General features: G+C 35.0%; 1 protein-coding gene across 7 annotated transcripts in view; it reads left to right on the top strand.

Moving 5' to 3' along the window:
• Positions 1–222: 222 nt before the first annotated feature.
• LOC125651981 (neuropeptide receptor 15-like) overlaps positions 223–21,693 on the top strand; it is a 39,350-nt gene continuing 17,879 nt past the window's right edge. The window contains exons 1-2 of one of the 7 annotated variants that reach the window (XM_048880841.2): positions 223–325; positions 19,305–19,770. In XM_048880841.2, coding sequence (XP_048736798.2) covers positions 241–325; positions 19,305–19,770 — 551 coding nt within the window. In that variant the 5' untranslated portion in view covers positions 223–240. Of the gene's footprint in view, positions 333–12,067; positions 12,138–17,909; positions 18,381–18,451; positions 18,665–18,993; positions 19,153–19,304; positions 19,771–21,693 lie in introns of those variants that run through there. The other 6 variants (XM_048880843.2, XM_048880844.2, XM_048880842.2 and 3 more) reach the window with 6 other exon arrangements.

The following is a 21,693-nucleotide window of genomic DNA, read 5'->3' as shown; positions in this document are numbered from 1 at the left end:
GAGTTATAACCAGCCGGAAGAGTCGACAAATTGTAACATAGCCAGTGGTTAGAGTGCAACACCGAGACCTTTCAGTCATGCGATGAATTCACCTATGTTAATGAGCATTCATGTATTTCACAAGACTTTTGTTTGATTGACAAGTTTTGTTTAATCGCGGTCTAATCAACTCTGTATTTGATGCCCTTTATGAATTAATAACGTAGACCTAATTCCATTTGTATTGCAGTTACCTTGTGGATGCTGTCAGGCTATGCATGGCGCCAAACAACTCGTTGTGGTTTATCATTTATGCTGAGGAAACACGATGCTTTCTGGATTCTTTGTAAGTGGTAAGTAATTAAGTACAATGTTTTATCGTGAAAAGAAAACTGGTAGAATGAAATTAAATGTATCTGTTAAGAAATATTGAAATTACAGCTTGGGTCTGAAAAGTTAATTATATCCACAAATTCAAAAGCAGACATCGATGACATTTGACGACACGCAGCGACTTCAAATCAACTCCAGTTTCAATTTAGTAATGATCGAAGCTTTTAGGCTAAACTTTCGTGATTTGCTCATAAGCATTCCACAAACGAAGGGTACATGGGGTCGTCCTGTTTACAGGCCATTAGCCGTGTTTATGTTTTGTCACTGAATGCCAGATTGAATATTTTGTTCTACAATGTACTATTCGAACAAATTGATTTAAAAGAGAAAATTATGACTATTCTGAGGTAAGCTAGTGCTAAACAGAAAAGTACCATCGTTCTGGATTGTTTGAAAATGGTCGCCTTAATGCCAATTCACAAATAGCTCTGTTAAATATCAGTTCCAACATTATTAATCTATTCGATCAGTGCATACTATCTATTCAAGATATATTACTGTATTCGGGTCCGTGTCGCCCAAAATATTGCGCTGGAAAAACTCCTATTTATGATCAGCATAACATATGTTTGGATTATCGACGAATTTGTATAACGTGAAAGTAATCTGATTGAAAGTAAAATGAATCGAAAATCAGATATTTTTCTAAGAAACCATTTTTTAAAAATGTATATACCTACGACTGCTGCCCCCTCAGTCTCTATGTTAATATTAGGCCATTCTACGATCGTATCATTAGTATTAATTCTATATCACCTGCATATGTTGTTTATATTTCTCAACTGATTCGATACGCAAGAGCTTGTACTGCGTATGATCAGTTTTATACACCCGTCATTAGACGGAACGCATTAAGTTATGGCGCCATCCGTGCCTCTGTCCGGCGGGCTATCCGTCCGTCCGGGGTCATGTTTTCCAGACTTTTTTTCCGTAACGGATGCATGTACAACTTTGAAATTTGGTCACAATATCTCCCTCAAGAATTTTAAGAGTGAGTTTGCATTTCAGCTGAATTGATCCATCCTTGACCTACTTTAGGACTATAAGTAGGTCAAACAGTTTTTCGGACTTTTTTTGTTACATATATAAGCTTCCTTTCAGAGGAATACAAGTTCAGTTTGCATTTCAGCTGGATTGGTCCATCCTTGACCTACTTTTTGGAAAAAATAGGTCAGACAGTTTTCCGGGCCTTTTTTTTCATTAAGGATACAGATATTGCCCTTATATTTAGTCAAAGGCTTTCCTCTCAGAGGAGTAAAAGTTCAGTTAACATTTCAGCTGGATTGGTCCATCATTGACCTACTTTTAGACTAGAAATAGGTCAGTTTTCCGGGCTCTTTTTTTTCATTACGGATACAGATACTGTCAAACAAATGTTCTCAATGACCGCACACATGTAAGAAAAACTAAATGCATAGTGATGTAGAAAAGGAAGTCCTCAACCAAAATTGTAAATCTCAAGAACCATGGACTGGAGGTTCTGACTCCAGGGCGGGACCAAACTTGGTATACAGTGTTGATATGTAAAATATTTTCTAAAGAAAAAACATCTTTAGTGCTATTGATAATAAAGTGAAACTAAATGGATATTTAGAAAGAGAAGGCAGTTCTATATCTAAATTGTAAATTTGGTGATCCCAAGGATAGCGTATTTTGTATCAAGGTGGGGCGAAAATGGTCAGTGATTAAATGTGTAAAGAATTGAACATTTTAATTTCTTGATAACGACCCTTCTAAAATTATTTTCAAATTTGGTATTAAGTATCATTGGGACAAGGGTAACATAAATTGTAAATTTCAGGACTCCTCGGGACCTTAGGGGTGAGGCTAAAATTTTCTAATTTTGAAAACTTCTCTCTACAATCACACATCTAACAGAAATGCCTCCACCAAAATTGTAAATTTCATGACCACAGGTTTGGTATCTGGGTGCGGCCAAAATGGTCAGTGATCAAATGTGTTAAGAATTGAACATTTTGAACTCGTTGATAACTATCATTTCAGTTCTTTTCATGATCCCCTTGGTAGAGGCCAGGATGGGACCAAACTTGGTATATAGTTTATATGTGCAAAACATTTAATTAATTTCTTTATTGTTATTTACATTTAGTTTTTATACCGTATCAATAAAGTTAAAGAAATCTTTCCAATGACAATAATCACTATAATTTTGGTCCCACCCTGTAACCAAAGCACTGTAATTACATTGTATGGTAAAGGACTGCCTCCTTCTAACATCTAAATACCTATTTAGATTCAATCAATATATGTATAAAAATGATGTACCAAAATTATGAATTTTGCAACCCCAGAGTTTTGACTGTAGGATGGGTACCAATTAGTCATATCATGTTATGTTACACATATCATATTATGTAAAGTCTTTCAGCAGTACATGTATAGACACTTTCGAAGAGATTGTTAAGTTTGAAGAACACACCTTGGTTTTAATTGCTTCTGAATAAGAGGATTTTTTTTTCTAGATTGCATAGTCCTTGGAGCTAAGTGATCCATACTATTAACTAGTACCCAGGTGACTGATAACGCCTGTGGGCCTCTTGTTCTTTTTTTATATATATATATATATATATAATTCTTTTTCCATATTCACATAATCATCAGTAATAGTAATGAAGATACATATTAATCATTTTATACATTCTCACACTCTTTCACACTACTAGTTCAGCATTATTGGTTGAATACTTCTTATTCTAGGTTACAGATCAAAAATAATTTTCCAGTTTTCCCAAAGTCTGTCAAATTTCAAAACTTCACATGATTTAATTGCTACAAATTTTTCAACTTTGTATTTGAAAGAAAGATAATGTATCAGCCCAGTAATATGAGGAATTTTGTTTTGTTTTGAACAATTGAAAACATATTGTTTGGCATACAGAATTATGAAACTAACAACTTTATTACACAAACTGAGAGGTGTTTCACCAAAAATAACATTACTAACATTAAAACCAATTCTTTTTGATGTTTTTCTGAAAATATGCATGCTAAGATTATTCCAAAGTGCTAAAGTATAAGAACAAGACATAAACATATGTTGCATTGTTTCTACATTTTCTTTACAAAACGAACAACAGTCATCTGAAATTATACTGATTTTCTTGAGGTAATATTTCGTAGGAAGAAGCTTGTAAAGAATTCGGTACTGCAACCACTGAACTTGGGTATCAATACTTGTTTTAAAACAAACTTTAGACAGAAACATTGCCTTCTAAATGTACAGATAATTCAGTGTTCCATTTTTGAATTGATTTGGGTATGAGATCATTACTATTTATCATATCATATAACACTCTGGAACATTTATCAATCAACAGTATAAATTCAAAGTAAAAAGGAATAAATGGTGTACAATTTTTTTTAACATCTGATCTCTTAACAGACAAAGTCTTTAAAAACTTAGATATAATACTGGTAATACTGTTGTATTGCATTGTACATACATTTGCTAGTCTAAATTTTTGTGAAAAATCTTGTAGTAATAAAAAATTTCCATCTTCATCTAAAAAGTCTCCAATTATTTTCACACCATGTTGATACCATGTTTTAACATAAATGTCTTTATTACCAACACACATATTTGTGTTATGCCATACTGGAATAGAACTGAGTTTTTGCATGGAATACTTTTCATCCATTGCTCGAATCATTGCTAACCATGATTGAAAAACATCACGCCAAAAATTATTGCTATGGTTTATAATAGTATAAATATATTCATCTCCAAAATCTATCATTTTTTTTACTACCTCATTGCCATGTACTGCCAAAAAAATATCCACCCATGGTTTGTGACTGTTTGTTAATCTTTTAATCCAAGAACATTTTAAAGACATTATAAAAATTTTCACCTCAACCATTTTCATGCCACCTTTTAAGTAATCTTGGGTGACAATTTGTCTCTTGACCTTGTCAATCTTTGAATTCCATATAAATTCAAAAAAACAGTTATTCAGAAAAGACAGGATATCTTTATCAAGATTTGGTAGTGTAATAAACAGATGGTTTAGCTTATTTAAAAGCAGTGTTTTGGTGACTGTGACTCGACCAATGGGGGTGAGTATTCTTCTATTCCACTGGCGTATCAACGCTTTAATTTTTGGTATCTGAATATTATAATTTAAATCGACTATTTTTTTCATATCCACAGAAAATTCTATTCCTAGTAAGTTGAAAGTAGTGCATCCCCACTCTAGTTTCCATCTTGTATGGTGATATACTTGACTAGAGAATTTTTTAGAGCCTCTCCAAACAATTTTTGTTTTTGAGCTGTTTATTTTTAATCCAGAGAAACTTGAGTAGTAGTCTATAGTGTCAAGTGTAGCAAAAAGAGATTTTGGTGAACCATCAAGAGCCGTCAGCATATTGGGAAATTTTGTGTTCCTTACCATTCACTATTATACCTTTGATATCTGTATTCTGTTTCACAAGAATAGCTAAAATTTCTGCACAAAGAATAAATAAATAAGGAGCAATAGGGTCGCCTTGTCTACAGTCTCTCTGTATATCAAATTGCTCAGATAGGAAACCACTTTGTAATACAGATGCTTTAATATTTGTATTTAAGATTTTTATCCAAGTAATTATGCAATCCCCAAAACCAAAATAACTTAAAACTTTATATATGTAAAACTTATACGGTACCAATTTTGATGCACCATATATAAAATTCCAAGATATAGAGTCAAAAGCCTTTTCAAAATCTATCAGTACAAGTAAACCTGGTGTGTTGTTGGATTCAGTGAAAGACATGAGATCATACACAAACCTAGTGTTTTCTCCTATGTACCGGCCTTTTATAAACCCAGACTGAGTTTCCGATATCAAATAATCTAAGGTAGATTTTATTCTATAACTGACACACCCCGATATAAGTTTATAAAGCACATTTAGAAGAGTAATTGGACGCCAGTTTTTCAGAAATTGTCTGGGTTTGTCACCTTTTGGCAAACATATAATAATCCCCCAGTCTTTGTGATATAGGGAGTTCCTTTTTCTCAAAAATATGATTAACAGCTAATGTGGTTTTTGAGGTCCTTCCAAAAAAAATTAAAAAAATTCTACGGTGAAGCCATCACTTCCTGGTGATTTATTATTTTTCATATTTTTAAGAACTGTATATATTTCACTTTCAGATATCTTGTCATCCAAAGAGTTTGAAGCTGTCTTGTTTTAACCTACGGGTGTCCGAGACTTTTATGATATCTTCCAAATTTATATCTAAGAGATCTGAATCTTTACATGTGTAAAGAGTTTCATAAAAATATTTTGCCATTATAGATCCAAGCTGACAAAATCTGAGGGTCTTCCTTTAGAACACTGATCAGTTTGGCGTGATATGGTCAAACATAAGAAAACTCTTTTTTAGTTCCTCATTTGATCGTTTTTTAATCACTTTCACTTTAATCTCTGTTGATATGAATTCGCAATGACTGGTCTAGGTCCACCATGCTTTCCATTCGGTAATCTATGGATTGCCAACACATCCTTTGGATTTAAATCTACGCCAACTTTTTGTTTAAGAATGGTACATAAATCCGATCTCAGTTCCTAGTCCCTTGTCTCTTTCCAACCCAAAAATTTTATGTTGTTTTTTGGGGGGGGAGTACTGTTGCTTGTAATTAGCTAATTGTAAGGCATCCCCTGACATGATTTGGCATTGTTTTAGGGTTTCTTTCAGTGATCTCAGTTCACGATTTTGTCCAACGAATTTCTCCCGCATAGTTTCAAGATATAAATTGAGCCCATCTGCCATTTCTTTCACTTGATGTTCGAAATCTCTGGCTTTGATCTAAAGTTTCTCTGACTTCGTCCGCGATCTCCGATTTCAAATCTTCTTTAATGGTTTGTTTAATTTCTGTCAGAATTTCTTGTTTTAATTCCGATTTCACTTCTACAATAATGGATGCAATTATTTCCTTTACATCATTCTTATTCACCATTGTTTGTTGTATTTCATGCAAGCTTTGCTGAATTTTACTCAAGTCATTCAATATGTCGGGGGCTTCACTAGGGGTATCGATGTCCGAACTACTTGATCTCTGTTTCTTATGCGGCTGTTTTTCTGAAACCACCGTTTTTTTAACAGCAGCCGGGGCTGACTGTAAACTCAACTGCACTAACCTTCTTTCCGATGCTTTCTGCGTATTCTCTGGTGCTTTTTTGTCATGTTTTTTCTCCTCTTTCCTTGAGCTCGGAGTCTCCGTCGACATTTTGAAAAAACAGTTCGATGTCAAGAACACTTCAAACACACCACAACACGCCAAGAATCCAAGAAAAAAAGTCACATAAAGTATGATATTATCGAGTACTCTGCACCAGAAGAATTCTGTGGAACTCTAAATATACAAGATATTGAGAAATTCAGCGGGGCTCACCTTTTCCTCTCCTACTCCGTGCCCATGTCACGTGATAGCCGGGCCTCTTGTTCTTTCCTATCGGAATATTTGTTCGTGAATTACTGAACTGGGCAGGTATCCATTCTATATTGATATACTATTTAAAGCAAACATTTATGTACTGGTATAGACTAGAACACTGAACTTCTAACCTATTACAGGCAGCTTTCAATTAACTGCAGAACTGTAGCTCTCTGAAACAAGAGGCCCACAGACCTTATCGGTCACCTGAGTACTAGTGAAAAAGTATCATTACTCCCAAGGGCTATGAAATCTAGGAAAAAATCTTCCCGTTCTGAATATCTAAGCTAAATTTTAACATTCAGCAAAGGTATAAAACAAGACGTGTTCTTAAAACTCCACTGCCCTCTAAAGTGCATGTAGTGATGAAGGGCTTTAAATAATATAATACGTGTGTTAACATTAAAAGATATGACTAATTTGGACCTGTCGTAGAGTCAAAACCCTGGGTTGTAAAATTCACAGTTTTTGTACATCCTTTTCTGCTATTCCTAAGTATGCATTTAGATTTTATACAGTATCAGCAGACTTACATATAAATATTAAATACTAAGTTTGGCCCCACCCAGGGGTCAGAACCCCTACCCTGGGGATCATGACATTTACAATTTTGGTAGACTCCTGCTCTACATCACTATACATCGACTCCTGCTCTACATCACTATGCATTTAGTTTTTCTTAAACATGTGCGGTTGAAAAGAAGATTTTTGAAAATTGGTAAATTTTTGCCCGCCCCTAATGCCCCAGGAGTGCAGGAAACCTAAAATTTATAGTTACATGGATTATGTCAAATGAAGATCTTGAGTTTGCTGTTTTATTATGCCAGTATTTAATTGTAAATTTCAATACAAGAAAACAAGATACATATACAACATAGTTATGTGCATGTATAACACGCAAGTTGATTACAGCAACAAAGTTACTATGCTTGTAATATATGTTTTGTGTGTATGTTATGCAGTTATAGATTTGATGGCTAACTCTCTGTTCACCATGCAGTTTGTTGACTGCAAAAAGCTTGGTGCTTGAAACATTCCTCGAACTTTTTGATTGGGCTCGATATTCGCGTAAGCTATTTCCGTAAAAATCAAGTGATAGAGCTAAAAAGTTAAGAAAATCAAGTTTATTTGAGTGTTCTACTGGAAAATATTGATGCGCGGACGCCCTGAATAAAACTAGCCCCAATTCTCTGTGTTTACTCATCATGAAAATATTAACTACTATTAAGAAGCTTTCCTGTGTCACAACATAGGCGAGAAGTGGTGTAAATCATATGTGAATTCTCAAAAATTCCAAAGATTAGTAATTTGAAATCACAAGACTTTTCCAAAATAAGCAGTGCCAAAATTATTGATTGTTTGTTTAACGTTTCGTCGAGAATTTTTCGCTCATATTGAGACGCCATCAGCTGTAGGTGAAATACCACAAATTTTAGACCTATGCTTAGCGCTCAGTGCCGTAGCAGTGAAGGGTTCTTTAGCGTCCCAATGCCTGCCGCGACACGGGGCCTCCGTTTTTAAGGTCATAACCGAAAGACCCGTGATTCTCACTTTTAGATGCCGAATTTTTGGGGTTTAGGTAGCTTTTATTTTATTTTGTTGGAATCAATAAATTAACATTCAGAGTAATGAAAAAAGGCAAACAGTTAAGGATTTCCATATAAATTTTCAATCGATCAATCATTACAGACACTACTGAAGTCATGTACCCCTATGTAGATTTTTATGAAATTCATTGGAAACAGTTTTTTGTTGTTATTTTAAAATAAAAACAACAAAATATTTTTAATTGCATTTATTTATCAGGAAACATATATAACTAAAACACATGTCATTTTCAATATGTTCATCTAGTTTTAGAATAATATGTGTAGAATTATTGAATTAACGTTATTCTCCAAAATGTTAAAAAACAAACAAATGTGGACACATTTTCCTTATAGCATAGTTTACATATACTTGTTTCTGCTTATATTAGTATATGTACATAGTTAAAGTTATTATAGACATTAACAGCAAACTGACAACTCAGATTTAAGACAAAGGGGATGATTTCAGCTTCTCCATCGTCAACTTCACATATTTATGTAGCAATCTTCCATTATCACCTGCATACGGTGTTTATATCTCTCAACTCATTCGATACACAAGAGCTTGTTCTGCGTATGGTCAGTTTTTAAATCGAGGCAAGCTACTGACAAACATGTTGATCGTACAGGGGTTTCAACAGCCTCGATTAAAGTCAGCATTTTGCAAATTCTATGGTCGTTATAACGATCTAGTTGGTCAATAGTACCTATCATTGGGTCAAATGCTGTTTGACGTGTTTCATACCGATTGCTCGGTCATTCTTGGCACACTGATTTTGACTACGGATAACTCCGTTTACCTGATTAGGATATAGGGCTCACGGTGGATGTGACTGGTCGACAGGGGATGCTTGCTCCTCATAGGCACCTGATCCCACCTCTAGTATGTCCAGGGGTCCGTGTTTGCCCAGCTGTCTATTTTGTATTGCTTATAGGAGTTGTGGGATTGGTCGCTGTTCGTTGTCTTCGCCTTCCATTTATGAAAAAAATCCATACCTTTCCTAAATAATTTCAAATCTATAGTTTCCAGAGTATGTGTAGCGCCCCCCCCCCCCAAGAAAAAAAAACCCCACCGAAGCCTGGCACCATTCAGTTGAGCTATTCAAAATCACCCATGGATTAAAATTTTATATAATTTCATGAAAAGACACAGATAATGATTCCTAATCAACTTGGTAAAATGTTTGTGAAAAATACAGGAAATCTATCGCATAATAGACTTGATAAATGGTTTAATGAAAACAGTAATGTCCTTGGATTCAATATTTTGAAATATATCATTGATTAATATATCATTGATTATTCAAATATAACTAAGACTTTTGAAATATTTTATGGCTAACAATTTTTGATACAATAACTATTGAAAAAGACTCCAACAAAATTTATGTTCCAGCCATGCACAAATCTTATTAAATCACTGACTTTACAAATCTCATGACGTCACAGGAGGGTGGATCTACGTTAAATGAGCATAGACGTTAATGGTAAACTAACATTCAACTTTATGACAAACGGGATGACGTCAGTTTCTCCATCTCATTTTTATGTCGCAATATTTATAGGTTATAGACTTTGTATGGGAAAATATGACGACCGAGTTTTTTGGCGCGTAGACGGACCGTGACAAAAAACGAGGTCGTCATATTTCCCATACAAAGTCTATAACCTTTTTATTATATGCTTTCAATTTCATTTAGAAACTAACAATAATTTTATTTTTAACAATAACTTTATCGGTTTAACTGAGTAAAAGATGAAAAACACGAAAAATTTCAAAATTAACGGCGTAGAAATTTGATTGTGACGTAATGTTTGCGGGCCGGAATGTTTCCGGGCATATATCGTGTGATATATGCCCGCAAACTTTTAAAGAAAAAAGAAGAGATGAAATTGAAAGTATATAATAATCCATTTTTATTTGCCCATGTTGTTTATATCTTCCAGCTGAGCAATGAAAAGTGAATATAACAAACAGTGATCAATCTCATAACTCCAGTAAGCAATGCAAATTAGATAGTTGAGCAAACACGAGAGCATGTTCTGCGTATGATAATTCTTAAACAAAGGTAGTCTATTGACAAATAATTTTGTTACATGGGATTCAATAATCCCGTTTAAAGTCAGCATTTTCAAATTTCGTGGTCTAGTGTTATAATGATCTGATTTGCAAATACAACCTATCATTAGATCGAATGTTGTCTGCCATCTTTCATACCGATTGTTAAATTGTTCTTTACAAACTGATTTTGACTACGGATTAGTCCGTTAACCTGATCAAGGGCTCACGGAGGGTTGACCGGTCAACAGGAGATGCTTACTCTTACTTGGCACCTGATCCGACCTCTTGTTTTCAGCTACGTTCTTCGTACACACATTACAAAGCAACCCCATTCGCTCTCACACGTAAATGAATCAGTTCTTTTACCATACATTAGCATTTCTAATTAGAAATAAATGATAAAAGGACCAGCCCTGTTGGTTGACAGTCGAACTTGGTTCACAGGATTCTTCAGTTGAACTGCCTCAGACTTTTGTCAATAGCACGATTGTTTGTCACGGAAGACCGACATATCTCGGTTGTCAAAAATAGATTCCCTTTGATGAATATTAACTCCAAACCAAAACATGTAAAATATTTTCATATACCATTAACCCCTGCATTCAATGAATTAAACAGTATACACAGTTTACTTTTATCTTAATATAATTCAGACACGGGATATTAAAGTCAAATTATATTAAAATATTTACAGAATACATACCAATGACTTTTAACATCATTCGATTAGTAAGAATTTAATTTTAATAAACGAAATAACTATTGCAGTCTTATTATAGGTGCTCAACTGTGTAAAATCCGATTTACTTTGGATTTCCCTAATTTGGAAGAAACATAAATATCCGAAATGCGTCATTCTCTTCTCGTATCGGTTGCAATTTGATGTCATTGTCTTATTCATGCCCGCGTCTGAGTTGGTGAAAAATTGGCATTTATATTTTATAAGTCCTGGACTAATTTGAAGAACCGGCTTTCTCTACCACCTGTGGTCAGCGCAGTGTTGTTCCATCTATATCAAATTAAAGACGGTGATTAAACCTGTTTCATGTATTTTAAATCGGATATTCTACTGCCTATCTCTGCTGTCTGTTAGCATCATCATATGGGACTTTCTACATGTATTCAAAGGTTGGAAGACTCTGATGGACGATATACTGTTTGAGATTATGACACTTGTCTGGAGTCTCTCTTGGCCCTCGATTCTTTTTACTTGTGTATCTTTCTCATTATTGTAATTTACCGTCATGCCCAGAAATTAATTTCAGGAATATCAAATTATATCAATAATTAGTCAAAATAGACACGAGTTTGATCAACCACAATTGATAACACTTGTGTCAAAACCAAGGTGATATTAAATAGCAATTGAATATTTATTACTTGAATTCATAACTGGAAACAGCGCCTCTGTTTATTTACTTGTTAGAAATAAACCTTCTGGTAAAGTACTCTGATATGTGGACACAGGAATACAAGTGTTTGCATTAAGGTGAATAATTATGGTAGTTGTGCTATCAAAGAATCCTAAAATTGCAACCACATATTTCTGAACCATATAATAATTGTCTGTTTCTGCACACCTGTCATTTGTAAACCAAAACGTGCGAAGATGATGTGATATTTTACAGTTTACGTAACAGTTGTCACTTTAAATGGCTGTGGTTGCTTTCAGAGGTAGGCTGTACCATTAATTCCCTGCTACATTGTTGTTTTTGCTTCTTCTTTTTTAATAATATGTTCGTTGAACATTTCATTTTTAGTATTTAACAAAACCGTTTTCAATTCCATATTCGACTGTCCAATTATGACATTTTGTTACGCAAAAGTGATATTTCTTGACACTAAAACTGTCATTTTCAGGGTAAAATCTCTTTTGTTCCGTATTTGGGAGGGGGGGGGGTAAATTTTGTCATTTCCATCATCGATTCTTCAGTCTTATGTTTTCATGTAAATTTTCTGACAAGACGATATAAATGACAATTGAAATATGAAAACCTATACTACAGACAGAGTAGTCCTAGGATTTCTTGTGATAGTTTGAAGCACTCGTATTGACTGTGTTACTGCTGTTAAGATAGATATACTTTTCACAATAATCGGTAAAATGAAAAATGACGACGTTTAGTGAAGCTTCGCGCTCTTCAGAACCTTCTGAAGATTGGAAAGGAAACCCACTAAAGTTTTACCTCACATATTCGTGTTTCTTTCTCATTGGGGGGGGGGGGGGGTGGGTCCGTGGGGATCCAGGTTAGAATAGGTCCTCAGTACCCCCTTGCTTGTCGTAAGAGGCGACTAAATGGGGCAGTCTTTCGAATGAGAACTCAAAAACCGAGGTCCCGTGTCACATCAGGTGTGGCACGATAAAGATCCCTCCCTAGGCCTAAATTTTGTAGCCCTTCACCGGCAATGGTGACGTCTCTATATGAGTGAAATATTCAATCAATCAATCTTATTTGGTTTTTTTACATATAATGTGCGAGTGCGTTTTGATAGAATTGAATATATAGATGGCATGTATTTGGCATCAGCTGCCAATGATGAGCTTTATAGATGAAAGAAAGAAAAGTTTTGAGATTTTGTTGTCTTCTACATCAAGAATTAATTGCACATGCATATATTTTATAATGTTCATCCATTATGTTTCCACGATTGTCTCATGCTTTCTTTAGCGACGATTGAAGTCGGAGAGCTTTCTCACAGGAAAAAAAATGCCACCGGGAATATCTTTCGATTCAAATTTCATTAATCCTTGGTGCGGGAATTTCAGTTTAAAAATTACAGTTATGAGAAAAAGATTGAAGTCGTCAAAGGGATATTGCTTCTGCATAATTTGAGCACAAATGAAAAGACATTGTCTTTCGTTGGCTGAGTGTAAAGAAAAGAGTTTAATGTAATTAATAGGTTCCTTGGAGCCGAGAGAATACAAGAACCACATTGCCGACATTTTTCATCTTTCAGTTTATCGGAGATATTCTTCAGTGTTGGCTATATACATCGAGGTTTTACAATAACGAACAGGAAACCGCTCACTGTATCTACCCTGTCTGAAATTTAGAAATGTGTTCTTTCGTTATGAACTCACCTACATGTAAAAAAAAATAAAAAAATTGTTTCATGATCTCAAGTGCCACAAATTTTGTCCTATGCATGCCGCAGAAGTAAAAATTCTAAATAGTGCTAACGCCTATCGTTACTCGGAACATCTGTGTTAAGTCATGTCCGAAATTCCGTAACCTTTTGCTTGGCTATCCATGTACAAAAGTTTGTAGAGATATTTAAAAAAAAACACCACAACAACATTCCATGTTATTGACAAGCTGTAATCACCATGCGGAGTCGTATGATACCAAACTTCGCTAGAATTCATCAAAACGGAGAGCAATTGTGCAGCGCTTTATGTCGGATGTTTTGATTACAAATCGCATGTCTTGTATACACCAACAAGCCAGTACCTGCAGACTACGGACATGAATCGCTTTAAGAAAATTATGCCTTGCTTATTTGTAACAGGTGTAGTTTAGCAGGGGAACTTGATGAAATGCAGATTCCACATCATACCTGTAGTACTGGACCTAAAACTCCGAACGTCTACTGGTGTTACGTTTTGATTCATATGCGTTTGAATGTAAAACTTATACGGTACCAATTTTGATGCACCAGATGCGCATTTCGACAAATAATGTCTCTTCAGTGATGCTCAAGCCGAAATGTTGGAACTCCGAAATAACACTAAATTTGTAATAACTAGAAGGAAAAACCGAGCGCCAAAGACCACAGGGGCTAAGCCCGTTTTGGGCCCAAACCCTGTGATACCATAAATATATATTTATGGTATCACAGGGTTCGGGCCCAAAAAGGGCTTAGCCCCTCTGCCAAAGACTGGAGATATATGATCAATCTCATAACTCCCACAAGGAATACAAAATAAAGAGTTGGGCAAACACGGACCCCTGGATATACCAGAAGTATATGACAATGACAACCATGTTGTCGTGAAAAAGATGGGTTTTTATGTGTTTCGTATAGTGTGTGGTAAATGTACGTGTATATTATTGAAATGGTCGACAGTGGATATACCCAGATATCCCGCACTCTCGAAACACAACCAATCGCAAGGCGCTATTTAAATCTACTACAAATAACTATTCCCTGTGGTCATGTTTTGAGGACCAACTCTCAATGTTTTCAATACATATGGATATTTTATATGATTAACAAGATTTCCGCTGTGTATCAGTAAAAGGATGGAATGATTTTATTAAAATCCTAATACATATAAATCTGATGATGTGAATCATTTCAATGAAGGAGATCAAATCATTTGCCACGTACCACCACCATTAGAAGATGCTTTGTATGTTAGCCAGTCTAACCTATAATTAAATCAAATCCCTCTAGTCCCTTCCCAACGTTACAGAAATGAGCTATTTTGTGAATTTGTGGGAAAATTGAACAATACCAAGGCAATACGATTCTTTAATTAACTCGATAGTTACTGCGCGAGGCCATAACTCAGTCATTGTTATTTTTTTCTACATACATACATATCCAGCGTATTATAACAATCGCTACGAAATCGATGGATGTTTGCAATTTTCAATTAATGCAGAATTTCCGATTTGTGTGTATTTGAAATATGATAAACCCCAAATTAAAAAAAGATTGCATTTTATCTGATCATATCACGATTAAGTTAGTGGTGGTCATGTAGTCAAACGACCCCTTATATCAACACCAATCACCGACACGTGACGGTTGTCACCACTCTCCTCCATGTGACGATTGTCACCAATCACCGACACGTGACGATTGTCACCAATCACCGACACGTGACGATTGTCACCACTCCCCGACACGTGACGATTGTCACCAATCACCGACACGTGACGATTGTCACCACTCCCCGTTATCCACCCCAAATTTAATGTCAATCTATTTAAAATATAGATCCTTTGATCCGCTAACGTTTATTGCTACACAAGGTAGCCATATACGTGAGCGGATCATGGGATCTAATTTTAATTAGATTGATTAAACATGTAAAATAAACCTACTATTCAACATATTCTGCAAATATGTAAATTCTATAGCTATCGTATCTATTTTCCATATCCGATGTTATTGTTTGCTTTCTACCAATAGGTAAGATGGTATCTATATAAAGCGATAGGGCATCCTTCAAACTTCCGCCAGAGGTCGTTTGCACACAAATTGTGCGGAGACGTAGAGGCCTATGGGTAGTATGGGCGTCCTCGGCTTCAACTTGACATTGGAAGTAGACGCGTTCTGACCTACTGTTACGGATATCAGGTCAACAACAACTGGTCAAGAGACTAGCTCGACCACTTCTTCAATATACCTGGTGGTTTTTATCTCCACTATCAAGCAATACGAGTTCGAGTAGTACAGATTTATTTCGGCTTGTTAAATACGTTCCGTTCACATTGTCTTCCTAATGATATTTAAAGTACCGTTTGAGTTTTAAGTAATGAAACTTCAGTTGAAGAATTTCTACGACTCGGGAATAGAATGACCCTTATTCCCACAACAAAGTTGTTAAGGTACATTGAAATCAGGTTGTCCGTCCGCAGACGGATTGGTTTCCGGGACTTAAAGTACTCCGTCTCTCGGGTGACAAAGATTTCCTTTTATTGTGCATTTTTTTCTGTAGTATATGTTATTATAGTATTTAAAAATCAAACATATAAAATTGTATCCTGATGATTTTATATACAATTGTATCCTGATGATCTAATCATTACCTAAACAGTGAATAGAAAGTATCCGTGTTTTATCAGTTTACATTTGATAGAGTGTTGACATGTTTGCTGCATACAAAATATTTATATGCTTTAAAAGATCGTAATTTTTTTTGTAAAATGTATTGTATCCAGATAATGTATGGTTGGTTTTTTTTTTATCGAAACTTCAATGATACCTATTGATTTAGGGGTCAAGATTTCAGCGAACTGGACTCTGCTACAATTTTTCCTGTGATATCCCTCCTCACCTGAACTCGCACGAAGATTTACCATAAAGTGAGAATGACCCATATCGATTTTGGGGATCAAAAGGTCGATCAACCTGAAAAACGGTCTTGCAATGGGACGAAAACATCCCTAGCACCTTCAAGTCAAATGGTCAAGCAAATTGACACTATTTGCGCTTTCCCAATTTAATTTCACATGAGTCTCTATCCAAAAGAATGGCTCCTGTTGGTTCTGAGTTCAAGTTCTTAACTCGCATATCTAGAAACTATTTTCGAATATTTTCAATAATACTTGATACAACACAGTCAGAGAATAACAAAAGAATAAATCATTATAGTATTGAAATTCAAGGGTCACTACCTCACAAAAGTAAAATAACAAATCATTGTCTTAAGGTAGCACCCCAATTATGTTTAATTCACTGAATTTGATGATTAGTATCGTGTAATTGCGGTAGCGAATCGGGGCGGGTTCGGAACACATCCTAGCCTGTATCCTCTGCTCTCTCTGATACATAGATTGCTGATCAATATATAATCAAGAGCTAAGTTATTTAACTGTGTTCGAAAGACAAATCTTAATGTACATTACTACATGAATAAGTTTATTCTTTCAAGCAGAATATCTAATCTATTGAACATAAAAGTTCCTCAAGTTAGATTTACTAGGGACATAACAACGAGTTACCGAGGACATTAAAAAGAAAATAATGAAAGCAGCACAACGCCTTTGGGCTCTCACGATCAATTCAATACATGGTTCTAATTAGAAATACTAACTTTAAAAATAATAGTGTCTTAAAAAGGAAGGATGGATACTTACATGTAATTACTAGTAAAACAAATGATATTTTTATAGATCAGAGACACAAGGCCACTTACACAGACTGTAAATATATATTCACCTTCTGTTAAGAAAACGATAGCAATGCGACCATTTTGTAGTTTCATTAAACTAAATACTCTTAAAAAGTCCTTAAATAATATTTTACGGGGTTAAATATTGTGTCGTTTGGGGCACTCTGGTATAAAGCAACGAAACTCATACATGATAGATCACGGCGGGTTTCATAGAACTCGATACTCTCCGAGATTTATTTGCAGAAGCTTAGGATTCAACAAGAACATTCCCTTATATTTCATGCAACATTGTGTCGAACAACCTCGAGATAAACAGATCTTGACGAACCAAAATGTCGCTAGGTAGCAAACAATTTTCACTTTGTGTGCTTTCTAGAATAGTTGTAAAACCCGCACTTAATATTTAAATATAGAAACGAAAAATTGATCCATAAATCATACAGTATCTTTATATATCAATGATACGGATAAAAAAAATACATCTTTTCATTATTTTCCATTAGTTTTTCTTATCGATACGGGATAGTGCAGAAATCCCAGCTCTATCGGCTGGATCGCGTGCTGACTTTCTTAAGACCATTTGAGACAGCAATAACGGTATTTGTTGAGCACGTTCATTTGCGAATGCATATTAACTACTGTGCAGTTTATTTATAATGTAGAATTAATTGGTACGACTCCTCCTGACGTGAACAAATTGAGTAACTAGTAACACGAATCTCCATTGATCACAACTTAACACGAAATTATAAAATTCAGACCTGAGACGGTATAGTTAATTCCGCTATTGAAGATCTGTCGGCTCGAGCATCTGTGACAAGGACAAGGAGAGTTCTTTTAATTATATCTTTGGTCAGGAATATTGAAGCTTTATGAAATGAATTTTTTATTCATCATATTGACCGTTTTATAATTTGCAGAGGACATAAATCTATATAAAAAAAAAAATCCTATCTATTGAACCACTAGATCGTTGTGGATAGAAGTGAGAGGGAAGTGAAATTGTGATAAATTATACAAGAGAAGCGGAATATTGAAACCAATGTCTTCATTGAGTAGTGTGATCGGTAAATAGTGCTTTTAATTCTCTCCCCGCAGATTTTATGATGGTTTAACAGGTAGAGGTGGTAATTAAACCTGTTTACGATGAAAGTGATAATGCAGTGTAGAGGTAGAAAGAGGGGATTTGTGGGTCTCTGCGCACCGTATGGTTTGGTTATTTATGGAGGTGCATTTTAATCACAATAAATCCCTGCACCGAGTGAATCATATCGTATTTGCATCGACATTCACAGAAGTTAACTCACAATAAATAAAATCGGATCTTATATTGGTTATATAAAAGGTACAAGTAAGTCGCCACTAATCACATTCTAATTTAATTTAAATTAAATTTGCATTGATTTTTATTATGTTCTTCTGTAGCTAAAGAATGAGTTATAATGAAAATTTACTATAACTCGAACTCACGGTGCATTGTTTATAATTTATATCCTTCATAAAGGATATAACAAGATTTTGATTTTTCTTGTTGAGTCATTACAAACATATGATGATGTATAACTAAGTATCTTTCATTATTTTGTAAAAGTAGTGGTATTTATGAGAGAAAATTGTGCACCTTTGGCCAAAAAAAAAAAAGTAGGAAAAATACTAATTTGAAGAAATGGGCCTCATTTTTCAATCATTGGAAAGTTTGGGGGCATTTTATCATCACATTGAGGGAAAACCCGTCAGTTGGGTTATAAAAGCTCGAAATTCCATTTTGATTGACTGATGTTTCTCTAAGCGAGTTAAGACAGGGTGTTACTTCGATGAAGAGGGCCCCCCTTTGCTTAGGTTATTAGACTGACTTCGTCAATAAACTGTTTACTTCTATAGGACATTGTATTTACTTAAAACCGATCTGCTTTGAAAAGACCGGACTATTTTATATATACAATCTACCACCAAGACATAGATCTATAATACTTAAATTCCTTCTTTTGTAGATGACGACTCGTCTTGGAGGAAGATGGACATGTCTACGACTAGTTCTTATGGCCAACTAAATTTTACGGGCAATGTACCTTTCAGTTTCAACGGAAGCGAGGCGTTCGTAAACTCTACAGTTATGGAGAATGTTACCGCCTCAGATCCATCCGTATCTTTAGGAACAATCATAAGCCTGAGCATTTTATTTTTCATAATCGGTGTTTTGGGAATCGTGGGGAACTCCTTGGTCATCATGGTGATTCTAATCGACAGAAAAATGAGACAGTCGGTGACCAACGTCTTCATCATGAACCTAGCTATCGCTGATCTCCTCATCATGATATTTTTCGTTCCCGATATCATCCAGTTCATCCTGAATCGTGGCTGGCTGATCGGTGTTGGAATGTGTAAAATCAACAGATACATCCAGGTGACATGCCTCTATGTGTCTGTTCTATCTCTGGTGTCTGTGTGTATTGAAAGGTAAGGATTTTCGGGTAAATCATCCTAAATCCCCTTTTTGTTTTGATTTCATTATCTTTTCCGGATGAGCAGGGAATACTTAATTCTGATGGTGTGTATCGGAGAAAACGTCGGAAGTGACGGTGGAAATTGAAAAGTAATTTGTTTATGGCATTCATATCTGGTGTTAACGACAAAAGATAAACATTTGCTTTGTAATGCACCAGAAGTTGATTAATTTCCAATAAATATCACTGGCAGATAGTACATTACCGCTCATATATATCTGTCTTATTCGATTTATATGTTTCGTTTATCTGTTGATAGTCTGGGTTACAGTTCATTAACAATACAATGTAGATTGCTCATCAATGACGCTGTATTGTCGTGGAAATATTTCACAAGTAACGTATTTTACTTGAAGTTTTAGATTCCTGTTCGTATGATATTTTTAAAAGATGGTAAACAGCGCTTTTATAGACTAAGGAATCTTAAAAAAAATATTCACCTTATTCACAATTAGTATACTCACAATATAATTTAAATAGAAAAAATGACAATTATTTAAAAGATGGCCAGGGTTCACAAAAGTACCCAATAGTATTTTTTAAAAGTGTAATTAAAACATATTATAGTCCACTTACGTAGTACTCGTTCGAGACTTCGTCTTAAGCATTCTTCATCTTTTCTCAAATGAAGATAAAATATCCTATAAAATTTATATAGTCAATGAGGAAGTCCATCTCTTGGGGAGCCGTTTATTACAATTTTTTTTATTATTAATTGCAGAGTTCGATATCAATTATATTGCATGGTATTCAAACAGTGTTTAACTTCTCAGAATTATTTCATCTATATATGAGGTTTTAATTCAATTCATTACTTTTATAAATGTCAATACATGTATTGTTATGAGTAGCAGACGGGTTATAATAAGCAAGCACATTGGATATTTTCACATTATCTACAGGGCAATCAATGTGAATGCAGAAGTGTATATTCTACAGTACAGCAGTACATGAAATATTAAAAATATGCTTAATATAAACAATGAATACTATTTGGCATATTTTAGGCTGTATGATTGCAAATCCCTGGTCAACTCTTCTAGTCTTCAGTTTATATTCACTTTGTTAAAGATCATTATGTTATGCCAACTTTACTTTGTCATTAGAAATAAACTCTGGACAAATTGTGTCTATTACTACAAGTACAACCAAACCAGAAAATGTCCGTAACTTCCATAACTGTTAAAATATTTCAATGAAAATAGAAGATGCACAACTACATTATATATATAAGATGAGAATAAAGTTTGAATCAAATCTGTTCAACGGTATTACAGTTAAACTCTGGACAAAGTGCGCAACCCCCAAAATGAAAAGAAAATGTGCGTAACTTCTATAACTGTTAAACTATTTCAATGAAAATAGGAGATGCACAACTACATAATATATAGAAGATGTGCATAAAGTTTGAATGAAATATGTCCAGCGGTATTAGAAATAAACTTCGGACAAATTGCGTCTACGGACAAACGGACGGACGGACAAAGAGATTCCAGTATACCCCCCCCCCCAAACTTCGTTTGCGGGGGGTATAATTAGATGATACATATACTTATTACTTACCAACTTTTATTTTAAGTGGACATATTCCAGATAATAATAAGCTTATCTCCATTAAAACAGAAAAAGTGATTCCATATTTTGTCGTAGATTTTCATCACAATTTGGTCGACTTTGACTACCGTGTGGATCCGGGTTAGAATAGATCCTCAGTACCCCCTTGCTTGTCGTAAGAGGCGACTAAATGGGGGCGGTCCTTCGGATGAGACCGCAAAAACCGAGGCCCCGTGTCACAGCAGGTGTGGCACGATAAAGATCCCTCCCTGCTCCAAGGCCATAAGCCAAGCATAGGCCTACAATTTTGCAGTCCTTCACC

Source organism: Ostrea edulis, chromosome 5 (assembly GCF_947568905.1).
Source record: "Ostrea edulis chromosome 5, xbOstEdul1.1, whole genome shotgun sequence".
In the NCBI taxonomy this organism is placed as follows: Eukaryota; Metazoa; Mollusca; class Bivalvia; order Ostreida; family Ostreidae; genus Ostrea; species Ostrea edulis.
Note: the sequence above shows the minus strand (reverse complement) of the source record. Positions and strands in the feature narration are given on the sequence as shown.